Genomic DNA, 25510 nt, shown 5'->3' on the forward strand with positions numbered 1-25510 from the left:
GGCAGGGGAGCCGCGCTCCCCCCGGCTGGCGCGCGGCTCTGTGGAGCAGGACGGCCGGAGGCAGCCGCGCGCTCGCTCTGGTCCGACGCGCTGAAGCCAGACTGGGGGAGCTCGGGCCATTTCCCAGAGCAGGTCAGTGAGCGCCCCCCCTCCCGGCTGGGCTCTCCCCCGGGCCCGCCTGGCGATCCGCAGGAGTACGGGGGGTGCATGGGGGGACGCGGGGCTCTCCGGAGTGACCCGTGTGGTGCGGCTGGGCAGCGGGAGCGGCGCGGCGCGGCGCTGCAATGGTTGCGCTCTCCCGGGGCTGCCCGTGCCTCATGTCAGCTCCAGCCATGGAGCCGATTCGCGGGACTTTAGAACTGGATCATCAGGAGCTGCTGAGTCTCCTTCAGTTGGTGAGCGCTGGGGAGAGGGGGGAGCTGGCACTGCCCTGGGGGTTCATTTCCAGGCAGACTCGCTCTTCTGATGAAGAAGGAGTTTGCTCTGTGCAGTGTCAGCGAGGCATTGCCCCCCCCGCCCCCCTTCCCACTTAAAACCTCATTTATTCAAATGGTCCTAGTTTATACCAGCCTTGGAAACATCCCCCCGTGCGCCTGCCTGAGCCGCACCGCTCTGGGCTTGCTCTGCTCTGGGCATGGGCTAGGAGGCGTTTTCCTCCCAATGTTGTGCAGAGATTCGCCAGCTGGGCAGCCTCTGAGGCTGCTCCAGAGCTGAACCTTTCACTTTCCAAAGGGACAGGAGAGAATCTGCTTTGGTTCATTGCTTGACTTCCCCTCCCACCATGGTCACTTCCCAGAGAGGCAGCTTGGTCCATTCATCGTGCGCGGCAAGGCAAGGATCGGTCAGTTGCAAAAGAAGAGTGGTAGGTTCAGATGTTTACAGCACTGGGTGTGTGCATGCTGCTATCTTGAGGGGTTGGGAGAAGGGCTGGGAGTCCGTCCCTTTGGGATTTGTTTGCTGCACAACTTTCTCTGCACCTTCTGAAAAAATTAGTTGCATAAAAATTGGGTTCATTGTGGATCAATTTCAGGCGTATGATAATTATAATATAACCCCGTTAAGGGTGTATGCATCTTACCTCTGGAGAGTGGTGTATAGTGGACAGTTCTTAGTTCAGTAAAAGCAAGTAGTGTGGATTGGGCTAATGGCAATGCTGTGTAATTTCTGAAGCGATCATTCTCACTTTTTCATTACTGATTTATGCATCATTAGTTTTCTCGCAGTACCCTACTGAAACTGATAGTTGCATGTGTTGGTGGTTGGGTGGGTGGGTAATTAACATACTTTTTGCTGTTTCAGATTATAATTTTTCTTAAGTCGTTTGCTGTACATTTCCCCTGCTTGGGCTTTTAATGCAATGTGATACCCACAGCGCTGCATAAAAGTCACTAAACGAAAATGATTCATGCTTTTTCAGCAAGAGAAGAAAACAGTTGCTGAGTTTGAATCTGCTTCCCCTGATGTCAGTGGGAATGTTGCCTTTGACTCCGCTGAGATCAGGATCTGGTCCTTAATTAAGAAGGAAAAAAAATATTTGCAGTTGATTGGAGTTCTAGCTTGCTGCACAGGAGTTGGGGAATTTTTCTGCATTCTACTGAGCCAGTATGATGTGCTTTCTTCATGATCTGAGTTGTCTGATTTCAGTCCTGGATCAACATATCGCACTCAGTCAAAGGTGCCTATACAGATAGATATGTACTATTTATCTCAGAATCTATCCATTTATCTCAGGCCTCCCATCACCATATATTGCACCTGTTACTGACTGGTGAGATCAATGATGAACAACATATTAGTAATGTTAACAGAGCTTTCAAAACAGGATTTGAAAGCCTGACTTAATTGTAGGAAAACCCGTTCTGTCCCCTCTGCATCAGGATGAGTTACTGTAGTTAGAAAGAGAATACTGGATATTTTGTCTTTTTTATGCCATAAAAGAAAGGGTAGTAATCAATGACATCTAATTTGTGGATTGTTTTGTCTGTTTTCCTTCGTGGCTTCATTGTTTTCAAACATGATGTGATGGAGTAGCGTACTATTTTTGTCCTTACTGGCTTTTTCTTGACTCATTCAAGTACTTAAATAAAAACATACTTTTTTCATTTCAGAGAAATTGTTTTGTTTTCAGGCACAGGGATGGACTCTTTCACTGAGCCCAGGTGATGGACTGTGTCCATGAACTGGCTCTTTTCAGAATGGAAAAGATGCAGAGTCAGAATAGGCACATGTTGGTTTCTATTCTTTAACTATCCTGCCAAATGAAAGTTCTATAGTGCAGAGCTAGATTTGTTACTGTACTATATATTCTGGAGCTCTGGACATCGTTAAGGTTGCCATCGGCATTACATCCCACATTATTTGTGGGTGGATATGACAGGAGTTGTTTCCATTGAAAATGCATGGCAAAATTCCCACTGAGTTTACATCAGGATCAGGCTTAGACAGTACAATATGGAAAAAATATAAGTTGATGCATCTGCAGAAAAGTACATGCTCCCAAATCAATTTCTTCCCAAGTAAAGGCCAGGAGGTGTTGCAATATCATCGATATAGCATGTTTAATGTGAGGTGATGAAGCCTGGGACAGAAAGCAGGGAAAGTGAATTCTCACTATCCTTGCATTGCTAAACAATAGGCAGGAGAGAGAGAGAGAGAGATGGGAGGAGTTGGTTAAAGAGCTAAACATTTTCAAGAAAACTTAACAGTTATAAAAGCATATAAAAGATATCATGCATAATAAATCAGATTAAACAGAATTCAGAGGAAATCATAGTAACATGGTAGAATGTACTACTAGTAGAGCCACATTTTGACGACTGCAGAGTTCTAGCATACTGTACATAGTACTGGCCATTTTATTGTGAAAATGACTGAAATGTAGGGATGTATGGGGGTAATCTTCCCAGTTCAGAGACTCAAGAACCAAAAATTATGGAGTCATGGATCAATGCAGGACTGGAGCTGTTTCATACTAATCCCTTATGACTTCACTTTTTAAATTCAAATTGGCCATGGTCTTAGATCTCCAGGCTGTAATGGACTGAAATGAATCATGGCTTGGAACCACCCATACTTCCTCCTCTTTGATATTTTTACTCTAAGGGCTTGTCCACATGAAGGATTTTTGCACTGGTGTCACTGCCTATTGCCTGTCTTGCTAACCCATACCTTCCCTTGGGCAGGGTCACATCATATGATCTGAAGGGTCAAGAAACAAGCATATCCCTCCATCCTCTAACAGCCTTTTAGATGGTATGAAAAGGTGTTGTTAAAGATGGTAATAACTGTCCTCTTTGGGGAGAAGAGAGGAAATTAATTGAGATAACAGCTGCTCCAGCCTGTTGATGGAGTCAGTTCTCATTTCCTAGAAGACAAACAAGACAAACACACACAAGAGAGGAGAGGAGAGAACAGCAAAGATAGAAAATGCAGCTCTCTGTCTCTGGTGTGGACTCTCACTTGAAACCTCACTGCTGGAAGAACACAGGTACAGCACAGAGTCTCATCAGCCACTCCGAAACCTGGCAAACTTGTACCAGCATCGGGCTTTCTAGAGCATTGCATTGACTGCCATTCTGGTGACAGGCTTACTGCAGTGTTGCAAAATAAGCAGTCCTGGTTGGCTAAGACAGTCTCTTATTGGACAGTCACTTAGGGAAAAAGGAGAGGAATAAGAAAGAGAATAATTCAGGTAGGGGGAAGGAAAAGGACACGTCGGGGGAGGAGGTAGGGGGAGAGACGGAAGTCTCACATGCCAGGTGGTGTTTGGTATTCACCTGGAGCCAATGGAGGTGATGATGTCATCTGAGTCCCTCCCTCTGTCCTGCTCTGGTCAGGATGGATTAGGACGAAGGAAGTCTAGGGACCCGGGAAATGGTGGGAGTGACAGCCATGATGCTGAAATTCAGCCTTTTCTCTTCTTTCAGCTAGCAACTGTCATGTTCATTTCCACTCTGCTAATTTTCACCCCAAAGTCTCTGTTTAAAGACCCCAAAAGGGAGCGATGAGTGGAATAGCCCATCCTCTCATTATTTTGGCCACCAATTGGGCCTAATTTATGACACCAATTTTGGTCCATTGATTTTCAGTCCCACGCTTTTCTTGTTTTCAGGCATGATCTTAACACAACCCGTAAATTATATCAGTAGGCCTTTTTGTTTAGACTAGTCTTTTTGTCTCCCTTTTGCATCTTTTCCCATCAATATTTATTGTTATTGGTTATTGTGACATTTGATGAACTTTCACTCACTTTTTACAGTTGAGTTCACAATTAGGGTAAATATGTAGGCTCAATTACCACAACACTTCTCATTAGTTAAGGGGAAACTGACACCATGAGAGTCCTTATTCGGTATTCTTTGGAAACAAGGATAGTGGGGTCCAATATTGAATTTTCTGACTGATGTTATTTTGAGTGGTATCAAACCATAGGGGCCCAATCCTGCAAACCCTTAGTCTCACAAGTGAATGTGTGACTAAAGATTGCATTACTTGTGCAATGTGAATGAGGGGTGCTAATAAGGACAACATGCATAGGGTTAATTGTGTCTTGTAGGTGTAGCCTATAGTAAATGATGCTGCAGAGCTGCACTGCCCCAAATACCAGAAAGCAATTCTGCCTCAGGGTCACAGAATACCTGCCAGAGCTCCTAGCTGGGCAGAGACTGTATGCCTGCTACCAAACCCCTTAAGGAGGTGCAGCTTAATTCCCCTTGTGTCGCCAGCTAGCATTGTGAGCCAGTGCATAGTTGCAATGGGAGGGAGTGGAGCATGGCACAGTGCATTCCTGGGGATTCAGGATGGAGTAGCCCCCTTTTCTCCCTGAAGTGCAGGCACTGGAATTCTCTCTGATCCTTACAGGGGACACACACTCCCCATTCCTCTACTGCTTTCCTGCATAAGGGCCAGGCAGGATTTGCTCCAAAGAGAGCTCCTCACTGACCAGAAGACACTTTGATGGGAACAGAAAGGCATGTCACTATTTGAGGAGATGGGCATGAACGCCTGCTAACAGCAAATCACACTAACATAATTCAGCTGCCATTTGTTTACTCTGAGGACACAGATGGTGCCACCATTACACACGTTGACCAGCACCTTAGTCCATGAACCCTGCTCATTTCCATTGGACTTTTCACAGCCTAAGGTCCTACTCTCTGTGCCTGAGGCTGGCAGAACCTGACCCAGCCTGAATGACAAAGGGAGGCCATCAGACAGAGCTAGTTGAATTTTTTTCAACTACTTATTTTCATTCAAACTTAATTGAGAATGTAACGTTTCGTGAAAAGTGGGGTTTGAATTAAATCTTGCAGGTTTTCATGGAAAAAACAACAGTCCCCTCCACAAAATTTGCAGTTTTAACAGAAAACTTGTCAGTTTGGGATGCCAACAAACAAACAAAAAAAAATCAGATTTTTGAGGGTTTGTTGAGATTTTGGTTGTGTGTGTGTGAGAGAGTGAGTGAGTGAGGGGGGGACTGGTTTCAGCAATAACAAAACCAAACCATACCTGACAATCTGAAACAAACAATGAAAAAAATAATTCACTTTTTTGCAGGGGAGAAAAAAAAACATTTCCCCAGCAGATCTGTTACAAGACCCCTTCCTTTGGGGAGGTAATATCTTTTTATTGGACCAACTTCTTTTGGCAAGAGAGACAAGCTTTTGAGCTTATGTCACAGCGACAGACCCCAGTCGTCGGCGGGTGGGATCGAACCTAGGACCTCTGGAGCTAAATGCGTGATCCAAAAGCCATATGGCTGGTAGCTAAGGCTGTACAGCAAGCTCATCAATCTCTCTCTCTCTCCCTAGGTGGTCTCAGTGCCACTAGATGGGACAGAACACCACACCCCGAAGGTGTGTGGGTTACACTTACACAGAGCTCTTCAGGTCTGGGAAAGAAGAGCACTATGTAAGTTTGAAAGTTTTGTCTCTCTCACCAGCAGAAGTTGGTCCAATAAAAGGTAATATCCTAGGACCAACATAATTTCAGATCCTGCCTCCCTCCAGTCACTTTTAAGTGTTGAAGCCCTCCAGTCGCTTTTAAGTATTGAAGGTACTTTGTGTAATTTCAGTGGAACGGGATTAAAATTAAAAATTTTACAGATCAGAACTTGCTTTTTTCCAAATAACAAAATACTTAATATATTACCACCCACTCCTGTGTATAGATCACGTACCTGTGCTGTACCCATAACCCTCTCATGCTCTATGGTCATTTTTATACTGTGTACATGTTATATGTTATACTCAGGTTAATAAAGAAACTCAGATATTTAAAAAGCAAACAAACAAACAAAAACCCACTACATACAACAGTTCCTTTGAGTCGGATTCAGCCTCCTCCTTTCTTGGGAGGGCACCGGGCTTTCCCTCCTTGTGTGGTCAGGCACAATTGCAGTCCTTGCTGAGGAGTGCAGAGATTGCTCCCTATTTACTCCCACAGAGGTGCAGGGAGGAGGCAGGATCTTGGCCCCATCCTCCTCCCCCAAACTCACTGGTCCATAGAGCAAGTGTGGATATATGCTCATCAAGGCAGAATTCCTCTCCGAGTTATAACCAGGGCAGTACCATGATGCACTCCCCCTTAATAATAGGCTCTGCGTAAATGGCACAACCGAGCCTTTGGGAATAGCTTTTAAAGGCATTAAACAGATATTAGAAGGAATAAAAAGTGTGTGATACAACTGCTTATCCAAAGGACCTATTGTAGATTAGCTTCCTGATCTCCTAGACTAACTAGTCCTTCTCAAATGGTACTCCTCATATAATTCAAAACTCAGCCCTGTCTGTCTCAATGGGTACAGCTGCCATTTGAATATGAATGAACACATTCCAATAGACTTGAGGATGAATTAGTTTTTGCATTGCAGCTCCAGCATATATAATCATTTTTGGCTTGTGTAGGCACTGTTTTCTTTGCTATGTATGGGAGCCACTGCACTGTATGTAACAGTAGAATAAATAAGCAAGTGCAGTGTTCAGTGTGAAAGGAATTTGTTCATGAAAGTCCTCTGTAGACAAAAGAGACATGGAACACAAGTGCAATCATTTGTATTTGTCTTGTTTGAGGACAATGTGCATTTTGAAAAGACTCATGCTTCTTCCCTCCAGAGAGTCTTTCTGAAAGAAATGAGTAGATGGAGGTTCTATCCTGGGAGGTGCTGGGTATTGAGGGTGCTCATCACCTTTCAGGATTTAGTTTTTGAGTTGTCTACTTAGGAGGGTTATTATGTGATGATGACCAATTTCCTTAAGGGGCATCAACACTTAGCTCCAGAATGGGGAGAGGTTTCCAGGATAATGCTTGATGCTTTTGGTCAGAACAGTGTAATAAATGTAATAAAAACATTTGAATGTCAACAATGTACTTAGTAGCACTAGGTAATTTTCTTTATTGAATTTGGACAGGCTTAAGCCATAAGTAAAACAGCGATAGAAGGGATAAAAGCAACATACCGATGTGTTAACATTTATCCCTAGAAAGCTGTTTCTCGAGAGTAGTTCACACCAAATGTGCTGAAAGGGTAGAGATTTTAAATATAAAGATTATGTGGGTCTGTTTTCCTTTCAGGGAGGATCTTTTTGAAAGTGGCACTATTTGTTTTAATCTGCATGGTCTGGACTGTTCCCTCATGTGCAGTCAATTTAATCTGCATTGCTGAAGACAGCACATGGGCCAGATTCTAATCTTAGATATGTGATGCGTAGTGCTACACAAAATCTGTTGCTGCCCTTGTGCAGACCTTGTGCTTACTGATGGGTCTTTCACGGTAAGAAAGCAAACTGTAAGCTCTTTGGGACAGGGGCTGTCTTTTTGTTATGTGTTTGTACAGTGTCTAGTGTAGCAGAGGGGCCTTTAGGTGCTACCACAATATAAATAATACCTATGAATTATTCGTAGTAGTGTTTATTTTATTAAGATCAGAGCTAATGCAAGCCCACCTGAGATTAGAATCTAGCTCTATGACTCCAAAGCTGGAAAGCAGTGCCACAGGAAAGCAAGCTGTCAGTGCTCCTCATTCACTCCCTGGGGAGGGATGACGAGAAGGGTAGTAGGATGACATGGTGGTAAAACACAGACTAAAAAGGATTTTTTTTATAGGGCTGTCAATTAATCACAGTTAACACAAGCGATTAATTCAAGACAAATTAACTAGATTAATAATAATCGTGATTAATCACAGTTTTAATCACACTGTTAATAATAGAATACCAATGTACATTTATTATAAATATTTTGGATGTTTTTCTACAGTTTCAAATATACACAGAATTTTTTTATTACAAATATTTGCATTGTAAAAAAGGTAAATAAAATAATAGTATTTTTCAGTTCACCTCATACAAGTACTGTAGTGCAATCTCTAGCATGAAAGTGAAATTTACGAATGTAGAATTGTTTAGGGCTGTCAGTTAATCACAGTTAATGCATGTGATTAACTTAAAATAAACCAATACATTATTTTTTTTAACAAGTGTTAATCGCACATCTCTGGAGATGGGACTTGGCAGCGGCCAGGTGGGGAGGGAGGCAGCGGCCATGGTAGTGAGCAGGAGGCGGCCAGGGAAAAGAGACTCCATAATATCCAGGCCAGTTGCACAGATTACTGAAGTGCCTCATGCCCCCTACTCCCCATGAAAATCTATTGATTTCCTTGATGTGAGGAGAAGGATAAGAGTAATCGCGAGCAGCCACAAGGACATGAAGGGACAGGGAGCTTTGGAGCCGCTGCCACAGGACCCCACCCCCTGGGTGACTCCAGCAGCAGCCCCCCGCTGCACTAATCGATTGTGACCCTGTCCTGTCGTCTGTGGGCAATTTGAGGCAGCCAGTTAAACACCTTTCAGGGGGAAGAGAGGAGCCCCTCCGCCTACACCATCCCCTCCCTGCTTGACAGGACTGACTTTGAAGGTGGGCCACTACCCAGGGCACCGTGCTCAGGGGGATGCTGCTGCATGCCTTGGGGTGGGGGTGCCCCTCCCCCCACTGCCCTGCTCCTCTGCTGCTCCCCCCCTGCCCTCCCACCCCATGGAGCCGCCTCTGGCCAAGCTGGTGTGGGCCAGGAGTCTGCCTTCTGTCTGCTGTGCAGAGCAGGGGCAAAAGAACTGATGTTGGGGTGTCCCCCTTCTCTGCCCATGTACCCAGTCACCACTGAGCTGTGGTCGGGGAACAGGGAGAGCCTCTCTGCAGCTGCTGCTGGCTCAGGAGTGACTGCTGCCGACAGCAGCTGCTGCTCGAAGAAAAAGTGTTCAGGCTCCTGAGTGCTCTGCTTAGAAAGACAGCGCTCCCCCCGAAAACACACACTTCCGTCTCCCCCAGACACACACACACACACTCTCATACTAAACCAATATCTGAAATGGCATCCGTGGTGAGCCAGGAGTGGCCAGAGGGCTGCAGGAGGGACATTGGATCCTGCGAGATACAGCCCCATGCGACAGCATGGAGCCCGCCTTGAGCCGCTGACCAAGTGCCTGGCACCACGAGCCACAGCAACAGCACAGAAGTAGGGGTGATAATACACCATGTACCATGCCATCCTTATTTCTGATTGACTGAACAGGAAGTCAAAAACAAGAATAACATTGTCAGACACATAGATGAACATGATTTGTTGGGGGAAGAGTCAACATGGTTTTTATAAAGGAAAATCATCCCGCACCAATCTACAAGAATTCTTTGAGGGGGTCAACAAGCATGTGGACAAAGGAGATCCAGTGCATATAGTGTATTTAGATTTTCAGAAAGCCTTTGACAAGGTCTCTCACCAAAGGCTCTTAAGCAAAGTAAGCAGTCATGGGATAAGAGGGAATGTTCTCTCATGGATTGGTAACTGGTTAAAAGATAGGAAATAAAGGGTAGGAATAAATGGTCAGTTTTCAGAATGCAGAGAGGAAAATAGTGGTGTCTCCCAAGCAGGGCCGTCCCTAGGATTTATGGGGCCCTACGCAGTATTATTAAACTGGTGACCCCAGCTTGCAGCTCGGCGGGGAGGAGCCGGGGGCGGGATGAGGCAGCAAAGGATAACGAGATGTCCATCCCGCCTCACGGTGGCAGAGAGTCACAGTCCCCACAGTCAGAGACCCCCATACCTTTTCCCTCATGCAAAATGGATATGCAGAAGGTACCGAATTAAAAGCACTAAGCTTGGGAATAAAAAATGGCAGTCACAGGTTTTTTGATATGCCCTGAAGTTTGTCAGACATTTATTTGCAAAAACTTTGTAGTAAGGGTGAGTCAGCTGTCTTGCTGAATACAGCATTAAATATTATGGAATATGTGATGCAGCTCTTCTCTGTTTCACATTTTCTTAATCAGTATTTCTAAGATGATTTTATATTTTTAAATGTACTCTTAAGCTTCATAAAGTAATCATTCCAGATTACTACATATTTAACTCACTGAAACAAAGACATTATTTTAAATTAATCAGTGACAGAGGTTTAGTATGTTCATAACAATGTTAATTGCTTTTAGAAAAAGGGAACACATTTACTTTGTGTGATCTCCATAACAATAGACATGTTTATGAAATTTCACCAACTTTAAAAAAATGTTTCCAAAGATTTTAGGCATAACAAAGGATTTTATATCTTACTAAAGTATTGATTTTGCTGGAGGATTCTCTTAAAACTAGTTCATCAGATAGTCAGAAGTAAAGAAAGGGAAACTCTTTGTCCAGCTATCTGGAAGCAAAGGAGTCTTGTCCCTTTAAGGGCTCTCTTCAGTGGGGGTGTGAGGGTAGGAGGAGAGGGGGTGAAGGGAAAAAGGGGTGGACGGAAAGGACAGGAAGACTTTGGAAGCGAGTTTTTTTTACTATAGTAATTAAAATGTGTATTTTATATAAGGGTGGTCTTTTGAAGGATTTATTTTAAAAACTATATGTCTGAAGATCCAAGCATTTAAGGCTAAAGATGATTGTGCATCTAAAAATCTATGCAAGGATTTTTTAGAGATGTGATTTTATCATCTTCACCAACTCACTAATGAAATATTTTTACAGCAAATTTTAAACTAAGGTCCTGTAGACTGACATATTCTGAGAAATATTACAGCAGGGGTCGGCAACCTTTCAGCAGTGGTGTGCCAAGTCTTCATTTATTTACTCTAATTTAAGGTTTCGCGTGCCAGTAATACATTTTAACGTTTTAGAAGGTCTCTTTCTATGAGTCTATAATATATAACTAAACTATTGTTGTATGTAAAGTAAATAAGGTTTTTAAAATGTATAAGAAGCTTAATTTAAAATGAAATTAAAATGCAGAGCCCCCTGGACCGGTGGCCAGGAGCTGGGCAGTGTGAGTGCCACTGAAAATCAGCTCCCGTGCCGCCTTCGGCACGCATGCCATAGGTTGCTTACCCCTGTATTACAGTAATGCACAGCTGTTTTTGTCAGCAAATTCAGAAACTGACAGTATATACCTGGGGTTTGGCAAATGCCTGTTAAATGGATTCATTACCCCTTGAATAGCTCTTTAACAGTTTCAATGTTGTGCTCATAGGTCTGGCAGGCTGGAAGACTTTCACTTTTAACTAATAGATGAGGAAGAGTCACCAGGCTGCAGCAGCGGGCTGTGGGAGCCTGCTGCAAGGGTCAGAACAGGGATAGGAAAGCCAGGAGGGTGGACACTAAGACCCAGTGGTGCCACAAATTTTCAGGTGCCATACGCAGCTGCGTATGTTGCGTATGCCTAAGTATGGCCCTGCCCCCAGGGGTCTGAACTGGGCCCAGTTCTATTTAACATATTCATAAATGATTTGGAATAAGGGTAAACAGTGAGGTGGCAAAATTTGCAGATGATACAAAACTACTCAAGATAGTTAAGTCCCAGGCAGACTGCAAAGAGCTACAAAAGGATCTCTCAAAACTGAGTGACTGGGCAACAAAATGGCAGATGAAATTCAGTATTGATAAATTAACAGGAGTACTAGAGACTAACAAATTTATCTGAGCGTAAGCTTTCGTGGGCTACAGCCCACTTCATCGGACGCTTAGAATGGAACATATAGTAAGGAGATATATATACACACACATACAGAGAACATGAAAAGGTGGGAGTTTCCCTACCAACTGTAAGAGGCTAATTAATTAAGATGAGCAATTATCAGCAGGAGAAAAAAAAACTTTTGTAGTAATAATCAAGATGGCCCATTTGATAAATGCAAAGTAATGCACATTGGAAAACATAATCCCAACTATACATATAAAATGATGGGGTCTAAATTAGCTGTTACCACTCAAGAAAGAGATCTTGGAGTCGTGGATAGTTCTCTGAGAACATTCATTCAATGTGCAGCAACAGTCAAAAAATCTGAGAATGTTGGGTATCATTAAGAAAGGGATAGATAATAAGACAGAAAATATCATATTGCTTCTATATAAATCCATCATACGCCCACATCTTGAATACTGCATGCAGGTGTGGTTGCCCCATCTCAAAAAAGATCTATTGAACTTGGAAAAGGTTCAGAAAAGGGCAACAAAAATGAATAGGGGTTTGGAACGGTTGCCGTATGAGGAGAGATTTATAAGACTGGGACTTTTCAGCTTGGAAAAGAGACAACTAAGGGGGGATATGATAGAGGTCTATAAAATCATGACTAGTGTGAAGAAAGTAAACACAAGAATTTCATTTGGTGACCCCTAGTTAATAGACAGCAGGTTTAAAACAAACAAAAGGAAGTATTTCTTCACACAACGCACAGTCAACCTGTGGAACTCCTTGTCAGAGGATGTTGTGAAGGCCAAGACTATAATAGAGTTCAAAAAAGAACTAGATAAGTGTATGGAGGATAGGTCCATCAATGGCTATTAGCCAGGATGGGCAGCGATGGTGTCCCTAGCCTCTGTTTGCCAGAAGCTGGGAATGGGCGATAGGGGATGGATCACTTGATGATTATCTGTTCTATTAATTCCCTCTGGGGCACCTGGCATTTGCCACTGTTGGAAGACAGGACACTGGGCTGGATAGATCTTTGGTCTGACCCAGTATGACGGTTCTTATGTTCTTAAGCAGGACTGAGTGGGCTTGTAGGCTCTGAAGTTTGACATTGTTTTATTTTTGAATGCGGTTATGTAATAAAAGAGAATTTTACACTTGTAAGTTGCACTTTCATGATAAAGAGATTGCACTACAGTACTTGATGAGGTGAATTGAAAAATACTATTTCTTTTGTTTATCTTTTCTACAGTGCAAATATTTGGAATAAAAATAATATAAAGTGATCACTGTACACTTTGTATTTTGTGTTATAACTGAAATCAATATATTTGAAAATGTAGAAAACATCCAAAAATATTTAAATAAATTATATTCTGTTATTGCTTAACAGTGTGATTAAAACAGCAATTAATTGCTACTGTTTTTTATCTCACAATTAATTGCAATTAATTTATTGCTTGATAGCCCTATTTTTTTTACTATATAAACATAATTTTTTAGCTAAACTATAGGAGGACATACCAATCAGAGACACACAACATACCAGGCACCCACTCAGTTTGTCTTTCATACAAATGCTTGACCCTTAGAAATTCAGTCACTTTCCCCCATAGTTACCTTTGCCATGACAGTCTGGTCATCGCTAAACTCTTAAGTTTGAGTTTACTCTTTTATAGGAGTTTTTCTCAGCATGCCCTTCTCCTGCTAGCTGTCCCTTTAAATCTGGCTGAGATAACCAGCTACAGCTCTAATTTAAATGGCCATTTGGCATCTGACTTCTAGGGTTTGCACCTCCCTGCTAGTAAGTATTTTGTTCCTTTGCTTTACTTCCTCTTTCTCACCTTCCTAAGAAAACAGCTAAATGTTACACAGGTTGGGCCTGATCCCAAGTTGCCTTGCACCTTGTGTAGCCATGGTACAAAGTGCAAGTAAAGTGCAATTGAGTCAGAATGGTAACAATTTACACCCTCTCTGCATTGGTTTAACTGACTATACCACATACAGAGCAATGGAAAATCTGACCCGTTAAATGTATTCTAGATGGTAAAAACACAGACCCCACACATCAGCCTATTTAATCAAGGGCAGGGTAAGTATCCCTAAGATTTTGAAGCAGGTTAAGTGTCCTTTTTCGAAGCCAAGGAGAAAAAACAAACATTTTCTCTTGCACAAATACCACCTGATTTAACCGGTAGCCAAATCACCTGGGATTCCTATCTTGTTAGTTCATAAGCTAAAAAGTGATGGGCCTATTTAGGACTTTAATAGGAAACTGCTGAGGAAATAACTAGTTGTGGCAGGCAGTAGTTTTGGTGATTCACTAGGTGGCACTCTTCCCACTGAGGCATTACTTAGCTGATCCCATGCCCCAGCATAGTGTCATAGGACTCTGTGCTGTGGGAGGGTCCATCTTTCAGATGAATGTAAAAACAAGATTCTTATTATTTGGACTTTTAATTGCTAATGGCAATATTTACAGCAATAGGGAGTACTAATCATGTAATTCTGGCCAAATTCTCACTGGGGAATTATGTTCTATCTCCCCAACTAATCACCCTGTAGCTTCAATTGGAAAAAGTGATCTTACATCTCTCTTCTGAGCTACTGCATAGTTTGGTTGTATGCAACTTAAAGGCTACATCCTCCCACACCAGTGTTGGTTGCACTTCAGTGCTGAAGGGATCCCTGCATATCAAGTTTGTTGAACGCTTTGTTAGCTGAAAGGAGTCTTATATGCATAAAGCTCTATGCAAAAAGGAAAACAAATGTAGGAAAACAATACATTCTCCAACCAGTACTGGCAATAAATAATACTTAGTCCTGCCATGAGTGCAGGGGACTGGACTAGATGACCTCTCTGGGTCCCTTCCAGTCCTGCGGATTCTATGAATGGTGAAATCAGTAAAGCAGACCAACTGCTGCCATTTTAACCACTTGTCATCCAGTGACATGGTGGTTAAAATGCTACAGGCTGGTCTAGATTGGTGCTCCAATGAGTGAAGCTGTACTGACAGTAGAGCGGAGTGGACGGACACTCAGTGGTTAGTATTCTAAATTAGAACGTCAGGAGCCAGGTTTAATTCCCTGTTCCACCACAGCCTTCCTGTGACCTTGGGTAAGTCATTTAATCTTTCAGAGGGGTAGCCGTGTTAGTCTGGTTCTGTAGAAGCAGCAAAGAATCCTGTGGCACCTTATAGACTAACAGACGTTTTGCAGCATGAGCTTTCGTGGGTGAATACCCACTTCTTCGGATGCAAGCAGTCATCCGAAGTCAAGTCATCTGCTTGCATCCGAAGAAGTGGGTATTCACCCACGAAAGCTCATGCTGCAAAACGTCTGTTAGTCTATAAGGTGCCACAGGATTCTTTGCTGCATTTAATCTTTATGTACCTCAGTTCACCTTCTGTAAAATGGGTGGTGATTGCACTTCCCTGCCTCATGGGGTTGTGAAAATAAATACATTTTAAAAAATATGATTGTGAGGTGCTCATTTAGGATTTATTTAGGATACCAGAGAAAAGAAGAGAGATGGTGGGAGATTCTAACAAAAATACTAGTGTCTAAAACATTTCAGTTTTCAGTGATCTCAAACTGGCACTCTTCATGAGCACTTACAAACCTCTGTGATAGCTAAAATATCTCTCAACTCATAGTCCCAACAGATCAGAAAGAAACAAGAAATCAAGGTGCCATCCCTGAAAAAACTCGTAAGGGCTGTGACCAATACGCTCAGAAGAAAATGAATATCCCAGGCTTATTTTGGTTCCCCACTCCTCAGCCTTCCCAACTATTTGTAAAGCCTCAGCAATTGTGAAGAAGATCCATTAAATTCCATTTTTGCTGAGGCCAGGCGATGAAAGAAAGTGGAGAGAGACGCAACTGCATTGTAACAGATTTATAACACTGTGTAACCAAGGTTGTCTATAAAAGTACCCTATTTACTGTATGTCATGTTGAGATTGCAGCAGTCATTTGTAACCCAGTTTAGTCTGCAGTTGGGGACCACTACTGACTCACATACTGCTCAACATTTAATGAAAACATTAAACATATTCGGGTGTCAGGATGTTGTATTAATTGATGTTGTCTGTGCTGTTGACAACAGCTCATTGTAATTTTCTCAAGAAATAGCCTTTCAGAGGGGTGCCATTCAGAGAGAGATGTAAACAGGCAATAAATTAGAATAAGATTAATCAGGTTTAGTCTGTGAATTACACTTAGAGATGAATGGAAGAATAATAGCTGACAGGAAAATATGTAAAGAGCAATTCTACTCTGAAAAGTGACCATATAAGAATGGCACAATCATATTCAATAGACTGTCTCCTGGTATGTAGTCGGTCATATCTGGTGTCTTAAGTGACAAAAATCATTTATTTTTTATGCCTATTAGGGCTGAATAGCCAAAACAAAGAGCGGAGCTAGATTCTTTTCCTTTTTAGCAAGATCAGCAGATTTGTTTACTAAGCTCCAATCAGTTCAGGCTATGCCAACGTATTGAAAGGTCATGGGATTGCACAGTGAAGGCCTAATCTGAAGGCAGGAAGGTTACGCAAATGTAAATGAGAGCTCAATTTGGCTTGCATAGTCTTCACTATTGGGACTGATGTGGGATGGAGTTATGCAGGAATAAACTATTCAGGAATAACTCCATGTGTGGACACTCTTATTCTGGAATAAGTGTCCACCCTGACACCCGAATATGTTTAATGTTTTCAATAAGTGTCCACCCATGGAGTTATCCCATTTCAAATTTTTCTATTCTAGCTGCTGAACTTTAAATTCACCCCTAGCTTAATCCACAACAACTTTCAAGTGTAGACAAAATAATGCCTTTTTTGTTTCGGTTTTCACCAAAAAAGTTGGCAGTGATTGGACAATTAACATACTGAACATTAGTGTAAATAGGGTAGGCTAAAATTATGTCAAACCAACCTAATATCCTTCTTTGACAGGGTAACAAGCCTTGTGATAGGAGGGAAGCAGTAGATGTCTTATATCTTGACTTTAGTAAGGCTTTTGATAGTGTCTCACATGACCTTCTCATAAACAAATTAGAGAAATATAGCCTAGACGAACCCACTGTAAGGTGGGTGCATAACTGGCTGGAAAACCATATTCAGAGAGTAGTTTTCAATGATTCAAAATTGATCTGGAAGGGCATATGGTGGGGTCCCATAGAGATCTGTCCTGGGTTCAGTTCTATTCAATATCTTCATAAATAATTTGGATAATGGCAGAGAGAATACACATATAAAGTGTGCAGATGATACCAAACCGGGAGGGATTGCAGCGTGTTGGAGGACAGGATTAGAATTCAAAATAATCTTGACAAACTGGAGAAATGGTCTGAATTAAAGGACAAATGCAAAGTACTACAATTAGTTCTTCCACTCTATTGACAATGATGGTCTAGGTCATGCCCCTGGGCCGCTCCCTGGTGACTCTTCGCTCTGTAGCGAGCCTTCCAGACCCCAGCTCTCCAGCTGAGTCACTAGTTCAGTTTGATCCCCTTTTGAGTTAACATGGTTCAATTAAATGCTGACCCTCTTCAGGGTCTTCTGGCCCCTTCTCTGGGCTTGCTTAAAGCTCCCTTCTCTGGGCTCAGGCCACTCTGCCTGTGGGGGAGGTGATCCAGGCCCGCCCACTACTCCAGGTCACAACCCAGGGGCCCTATAAGTAGCAGCCACCAGCTGCTTCTCTTTAAGTACTTGCTGCTGCATTTCCCTGGGCCACTTCCCTTAGCCCCAGCACTTTCAGCTTCACCCTTACTTCAGAGCACTGAAGTCTTGCTTAAGTCCCAGTCATCACCAGAAGCACCTTCTCTGACTCCAGCCAGGAACTGCTCTGTCCAGATATTGTAACTCCTGCATCTAGCCAGGAGCACCTGATCTGCTGTCAGCAGCTCCTTTTATATGAGCCTGCTGGGCTCTGATTGGCTGCTCCCTGCAGCCTCTCTCTGGTTGGCTGCTTCCCCTCAGCCTCTCTGTGCAGCTTGGAGGGCCCACCACTACTGCAGTTTCCTGGAGCGGGGTGTGGTAGGACCAAGAGGCCTCCAGCAGGGGGCCTCAAAGGGCCTGATACACCCCATTACACAGCCCTTACACAGTGCTAGCCACCTATGCTAGCAGGGCCTAGATGGAGAGATCTGGCTGTTTTCCAGCTTCTTCATGATGCAGAAACTGCCCAAGGGAACATAGCAGGATAGAGCCTACCTGTCTATTTCATTTTCTTTTCTCATAACAGGTTCTGTGCCTTTCTATGAATAACATCAGAACTGCAGGGCCTATCCTGTTCCCATTGAAGTCAATAGGACTTTGCCATTAATGTCAACGGGATAATGAAAATTTGTCAAATGCACCTGAGATACATTTGAATCTAACATTTCTATGTGAAGTTCCTTCCTCTTAAATATGTATTTTAAATAAAATACCTTTTTTTCTGGGTTTCCCCAAAATGTTTCCAGAGAGTCCCTGTCATCTTGTGGTAGGCATATTCACATCACTTCATGCTTACGTTGGGCCAGATACTCAGCTACTACTCATTGTGAGTAAGGGAACTGGAGTCTAGCCCATTGGAGTATAAGATTTTATACTGTCTATGATATTGATACATAGTATTCAGTTTTTTAAAAAACAACAATCTAATTGATATTGTAATGATCTACACTGAGCATAAAGGCCCCCAGTACAGCAAGTCATATCGATCTATCGATATGCATGCTTAACTTTAAGCCTGTGATTAGTTCCCTTGAAGTAACTGAAACAACTTGTGTGCTTAAAGCTAAGCATGGGCCTAAAATGCTTTGTTGAATTGGTCCATAATTCTTAACTGCAAAAGTAAGACATACTAGATTTAAAGTTTTATAAGGAATTTTGAATAAATCTCCCACATTTTACCAAATTAAAACAAGCGTGAATTAATTTCTTAGATTATTATAGAGAAATGCAATTAACAACTGATCAGCTGTTCACTGTGATGATTAATCAAGGACAAAATCTTTTATATCAAAGCGTATCTTTTTAACCATAATCTAGCCATAAGACATTTAAGGAATTACAGACTAAGAAATCATTACATTTTATCCCATTACTTCACTTTGTGCCTCTAAAGTAAAGGAGAATCTCTCCCTGTTGAGTCTAATATAACTGATTTCACAGTGTACTTTAAATATTATTCCTTGGTGTAAATAATATTGGGGTTAAAACAATTGTTTGTTTCAACATATTTTATGAATCAGTATAAAGATATATAACAAAAAGGTCAGATTTTCAAAACCTTCTTTTTTGTGTATGAAATTTGCAGGTGCATTTTTGCACCTCTAATTATTTTGTGGACACAATTTAGGCCATTTGGATGCCTAATTAAGAAAGACAAAAGAGTGTGCAATAAAACCAAGACAGATTTCATACCACAGTGTAATTATTTATTTATCTATGGAGACACTAAGGCTGTGGCTACACTTAGCACTTCAAAGCGCTGCCGCGGTAGCGCTTTGAAGCGCTAAGTGTAGTCAAAGCGCCAGCGCTGGGAGAGAGCTCCCAGCGCTGGGGCTTTGACCACACTGGCGCTTTGCAGCGCCGCAATTTGCAGCGCTGGAGAGGGTGTGTTTTTACACCCTGCTGCAGCGCTGCAAATTTGTAAGTGTAGCCAAGCCCTTAGATTGCATTCACTCACACTGGAGTCTAGGTATGGAAAACAAATTAAGGTTTACAGAAAATAATTGTAATATTAAAAGACTCTTTACTGTTTAGTTTAGCCATTATTACTTGGATACTTAGGGCTATTTATGGCATATAGTGTTTCTCCTAAATTTAATTTACAGTGCAAAGCATGATGGGTAACTCTATGCTAATTATTATAGAAACTGCAAGTCAGATTTTTTAGCACTCTCAGTAGGTGTCTCCTTAGGCTTTTATTAGTCTGCCAGGGAAGAAACAGCACCAGCAGAAACTTATCTCATCCTTCTTGAGGATCATTAGTACAATTTCTTGCTTTTCTCACAGGCAGTTAAAATGTCAGCCTTGTGAAGAAAGAGATTCTTAATTAAGTTAGGCGAATTGACAGGAAATATAAATTTCAAAGGTAAAATTATAAGGTGGAGCATTATGGGCAAGAGTGTTGGAACATTTTCATGGAAACATAGCAAGATGCTTTAGTGTGACATCCAAAAAAGACCACAAAGTGATAACATGATTATTTTAAGGGCCCGATTCTGCCACTGCTATTTACACGGCATAGAACCTATGCTGCAGGAAGCTTTAGTCAAGTCACAGAGGATTATCTATGAAGTAAGATGCTACTCAATGGCAGTAACAATGGCAGAACTGGGCCTTAATAACGATAACAATGTTTGAAAATGTGAGGCCTCTCAAGATGGCCAATGTAGTCTGTAATAAAAACCACTTATTTTAGGAACAGGTAATTCAGTTTTTTTAAGGGTTGTATTTGTGTGGTTTTGTTTTGTTTTACTATTGGGTAATCTCTTTGCCCTTTAAGAGGATGTCAGATGAAGGCTGAAGAGTTCCTTGCATCAAAAGTTCAACTTCCTGTTTCACTCATGGCTGATTCTGAACTGGACATGTGCAGAGAGGCTTAGGGTTAGATAGGGTACAGTGCCTCCTGGAGGTGAGGGGAAAATGACTGCCGTGTTAGTTTTGAACAGCATGCAACCTGGGCTCCTTGGCCCAGGCTCCTCCCTGGTCCCTCTGGATAGTCTAGAGCTGTTAGTGACACTAATCTTTCACAGTCTTTTCCATCCCTAGACTACAATGTTGCCTGCCCTTTCTCAGGGACACAACAATGAAAGAGTCACTTGTGTTCTTCCTCCTCTCTTATGCACCTGTGCAGGGTTGGATACATCAGAGCTTTAAGGCACCTGTAAAATCAACTTTGCTTACTTTCCCCGGCTGGAGAGTATAGAATGCTCACTGATATAGTAGAAAGGTGCAGATACAAACCTAATAAATGTAGGTTTAGAAGAAAAATCTTGGCAAGGGAAAATCCTTCTCTTCTCTACAAAGCATTAAAAAGAGTAGATAAAAATGTTCCTCAAAGCCTGGAAATGAAGGTTAAAAATACTTAAACTGAATTGAAACTAAAGTTTAAGGTTCAAAGCAAGTTCATCATAGGTGGGACCCATGTCTTCTTCATCTTCATGCTGGGGACTTGGGTTCTCTGTAGATGTTCTCTTCTTGTAGGGGAAGAAAAGGTCACCACCTTTCCCCAACAATATAAGAGGATTCAGCAGGTGCATTCAAGGGATGGATGTACATGTAGATAGATAGATAGGTAGTTGGTGTGAGTCTCCAATGCCTTATAATTTGAGTAGCTATTGACATGAGTGCAAAGTTAATGGACAGTGGCGTACAGAGCTACCAAAACAGAATATTAGTATTTTACACCTATTTTCTACTCACTAAACCCATTCTAACTCTGGTGAAGCATATCTACACTGGGGATTAGCTACATGGTGCAAAAGCCACTAGTATAGACCTCCTCTTGCCTCAGTTTTACCCTGACTGTTGGGATCATCTGAGGCACCTGAGCCTCCAGATTTAAACATGAGGGGTCTGGAAGCAAAGTATTTTCAGTTGAAGGGCCTTCGTCATCTATGGAATCCACTCTCTTAGGGCTTGTCTATACAAACCTTAAGTCTTAGTTCATGGCAGGCTGGGGTATAAATCTACCCTGCACTAGTCTGCCCCACTTTAAGTGTCAATGCAGACCCTTCTGCCAGCCTACCACCCATGGAAAGTTTTGTGGTGTGCTTTGATTGACCTCACTTTGAAACAGGAGTAAGTTAAAGTGCACTAGGGAGCTTGTAGTGTGCAGCAGCAGGGTCCACACAGGCACCTTACTGTGTGGCATGTTAGTACAGGGTAGATTTGCACCCCAGAGTGCAGTGAACTAAGTGTTTGTCTAGATGAGCCCTTAGATCAGGGGTGGGTGAACTACGGCCCATGGGCTGGATCTGCCCCACCAGCCATTTTAGTCCAGCCCTTGAGCTCCCGCTGGGGAGCAGGGTCTGGGGCTTGACCCTCTACAGCTGAGGAGCAGGGTCAGGGGCCGCTCTGTGCAGCTCCTGGAAGCAGCAGCATGTCCTCCTCCGGCTCCTATGTGTAGGGGCAGCCAGGAGGCTCCACTCTGCACTCTTCCCCTGCCCAAAGCACCACCCCCAAAGCTCCCATTGCTCGGGAACTGCGGCCAATGGGAGCTGCAGGGACGGTTCCTGCAGATGGGGCAGCATGCAGGAGAGCCTCCTGACCGCGCCTCCACATTGGAGCCAGAGGGGGGACATGCCGCTGCTTATGGGAGCTGCTTGAGGTAAGTGCTTCCCAGAGCTGCACCCCTGAGCCACCCCCCCATATCCCCACCCCCTGCCCCAGCCCTGATCCCCCTCCCACCCTCCAAACCCCTTGGTCCCAGCCCGGAGCACCCTCGTACACCCCAAACCTCTCATGCCCAGCCCCACCCCAGACCCCACACCTCCAGCTAGAGCCCTCACCCCCCCCTTCACTCCAACCCCTTCCCGCACCCTGAACTCCTCGTTTCTGGCCCGCACCCCCAGCCAGAGCCCTCACCTCGTCCCGCACCCCAACCCCAATTTTGTGAGCATTCATGGCCCGCTATACAATTTCTATACCCAGATGTGGCCCTCGAGCCAAAAAGTTTGCCCACCCCTGCCTTAGATCGAGGCCAAGTTTGCTGAATTGTGGGTGCGGGTAGAAAAAGGGGCAGTTTTTGGCTGAGAAGTGTGTTTTATTGAAGCCACCTTATCAATAGCAGATCAGCCTGGTATTGACTTGATTCTTGCATTTTAATCTTTGTATATGCAGTTTGTGAAATTAGATCAGCACATTTTATAAATGTAAAATAAATAAGCCACAGCAAATTCTCTGGTTCTGGTTACCTCAGACAAGACATCACAGAGACATAGGTTTAATAGTGGTAGTGGGTTTACCATCTCTCACCTTGCTTAAAAACCTGACTCTAGGATTACAAGTTTAATTCTTTACAAGGATTTTTTATTTTTTTTCTGGTGTGGAAACAGAAAGTCGATGGCCAATTCCTGAATTCCTGCATTTTGTAAAGATTCCCCATAGCAAAGAATTCATGCGGTAGCACAAACCTTCACCATAGATTATGAAACAGCATTTATTTGGCCAGCACCATGCTCCAACAAGGTTTGGGAGTAGCTGGGATATCACCAGTTTAGTTCATATTGAGGCATCACATGACGCATGAACTGGCAAACATGACTGTAGATGACATCAGTAGAGATGGCCTGAGGCACTAAATTCAGATCTGGATCTTCATTATGAAACATCTCCTTCCACTACAAAATTCAAGGGTGCTTGGATTCTGGGGTTCATTTGGCTCCATGTGGATATAGTCAGCAAGAAATTTGGATCTGGGTTTGCAGTCCAAGACTTTCTCCCACACCAAGTTCAGAGCTGTTTGGATCCGGAGTTTTGGATCTGGCTAATCTCTAGTAAAAGCTGTAGAATTTTCCTTCTACCCCTGCTTTTTGGGGAAAACAGACCATAAAGCAACAGATACTGATTTGTTTTTTCTTTTCTTTAAGTTCTTGAGGTCAACTTTATGGGGAAATAATTTACTGTTTTTAAAATTATATTGCCTCAGGTGAACAATTAAAGCACATGATCTAATAGTAAATTAATTCTGTTTTTCTTTTCTTTCAGGACTGAAGAATACAGCATCTTATATGACCTGTGGGTTTGAGAAGTGAAGAACAACTCTGATCACAGGGTGACTTGTTATGTCTATGTTGTGATGGAAAAATGAAAGCATCTAGAATACAGCATTTTTTATACTTCTAAAACTGCCTTTGAGTACAACATCTATTCCCTTCAAAACACACACACAAAATGTCAGAACTTGACCCTTCATCTGGATTAGTAGGAAACATGGAAAATGGGACTTTTCTGGAGCTATATCCAACATCCTTGTCAACTTCAGTGGATTCCTCATCTGGCCGCTTATCAAATGTCTATGTCTATGTTTCTATATTTCTCAGTCTCTTAGCATTTCTTCTTTTGCTATTAATCATTGCACTTCAGAGGCTGAAAAACATCATCTCTTCCAGTGCCTCCTACCCAGAATACACTAGTGATGCTGGAAGTTCTTTCACTAATTTAGAAGTTTGTAGTATTTCTTCCCAGCGATCTGCTTTCTCAAACCTTTCTTCATGAAAAGAAATGACGGAAATACATTGGGAAAGGAACAACTTTGTCCAGCTTTTGAGGGAAATAGTGCATGTAGCGTTTACCATTGAGGACTATTAATCATGAAAGAGGTGACTTTTAAAGTTCTCTTTGATTTTCTTCCTCTTTTTAGTTTCCATTTCCCCTTCTATTAACGATGCTTTTCATCTTGGAGCATGGAAAATGGCATCTGGTCGTAGCTTCATGTATGTACTGGCAATGCTGCCTTTCTCTCATACGTATACACATCCATGCATACACACCGACTTCCTGCCAAATTTAAATATGGTTCTAGGTGGTTGTTCTAATTCTTGTCTGCAGTTGTATCCCTCTTACCTGGATTTCCCTTTGTTAGTGTGTCATTGACTTTTCACTGGATAGCGCCTTCTGGACAAGATCGCTTTCACAAAAATGCTACCACACTGATTTAATAGACAAATTGGCACCTTGGCCAATTTTAAAGTTTTGGGTGGGGTTTTTTGTTTTTAATTGTGATGTCATTTCAGTATTTAAATTATGTTATTAAAACAAAACTAAAATAATTCTTTTGTTAATAAGCATTAATTTTGTCTATGTATACCTGTCCATTGAATCTTTCTGTATAAAGCCTCTACAAGTCAACTTTCACATACACTTTGACATATTTGCTTAATTTTATTTAGCAAAAGCAGCTAGAATAAATATGCACAGTTGTAAACTCAAGTTGTATTGTATGTTGTAAAGATATTTTTAGAACCTACTTGCATGCAGTTGACAGGACTACCTGCTTCTCAGGGGGATGGTTTCTGCCTCTGCATCACAAATACAGCACACCTCCTTTCCACACTTCAGTGCTACTCTAGCTTATTGTTAATGTAGTCAAACACAATCTGAGCAGCCTTTTCTCTCCTCGAGAGACGCCTAACTCCCATTACTGTTGCTGGCAGCTGATTGCCTGTATTAAGAGCCCTTATTGGCATGAGGAGTTCTTACCTCAGTGGAGCTACTTATATCGGTCAGAACTAGTGAAGGGCCAGATTCTGCCTTCTCCTTACATGGATGTCCTTCTTGGCATGGCCTGTGTAAGGGCCAGGCAATGTCGCAGTCCCTTCACAGAGCCTGCTCTCTCCCTACTCCACCAGTGATGCACAGTGCCTCAGTGAGGATAAGAAGAGCTGGGGGGAGGTGAGGCCATGGCCCAGCCCCTCCTCCACACTACAGAATGGGCCCAGTACGCATGGTGGGAGAATAAGCTGTACCCTATTAAGAGGTGTAGCAGTGGGCATGCCTTCGTCCTGCTCTAGGGAGTTCAGGGTCACGTATGTTGAGCCTAGATGCCTCCCAATGCTCCACACACCC

The 25510-nt window shown here is 42.7% G+C and overlaps 1 protein-coding gene across 3 annotated transcripts; it reads left to right on the forward strand.

The window, feature by feature from the left end:
- Positions 1–24874, forward strand: SERTM1 (serine rich and transmembrane domain containing 1). Of its 3 annotated transcripts, none has more exons than XM_039524373.1 (3): positions 1–132; positions 733–862; positions 23651–24874. In XM_039524373.1, exon 3 carries the CDS (start codon positions 23837–23839, stop codon positions 24158–24160), a length of 324 nt encoding a protein of 107 aa, XP_039380307.1. In that variant the 5' UTR covers positions 1–132; positions 733–862; positions 23651–23836; the 3' UTR covers positions 24161–24874. The 3 variants fall into 3 exon arrangements, with proteins under 3 accessions (XP_039380307.1, XP_039380323.1, XP_039380313.1); XM_039524379.1 differs by having other exon boundaries at positions 66–132; positions 797–862; XM_039524389.1 differs by lacking the exon at positions 733–862 and having other exon boundaries at positions 43–132.
- Positions 24875–25510: the final 636 nt, after the last annotated feature.

The sequence above is a fragment of the Mauremys reevesii genome, linkage group 1, assembly GCF_016161935.1.
Source record: "Mauremys reevesii isolate NIE-2019 linkage group 1, ASM1616193v1, whole genome shotgun sequence".
NCBI lineage: Eukaryota > Metazoa > Chordata > Testudines > Geoemydidae > Mauremys > Mauremys reevesii.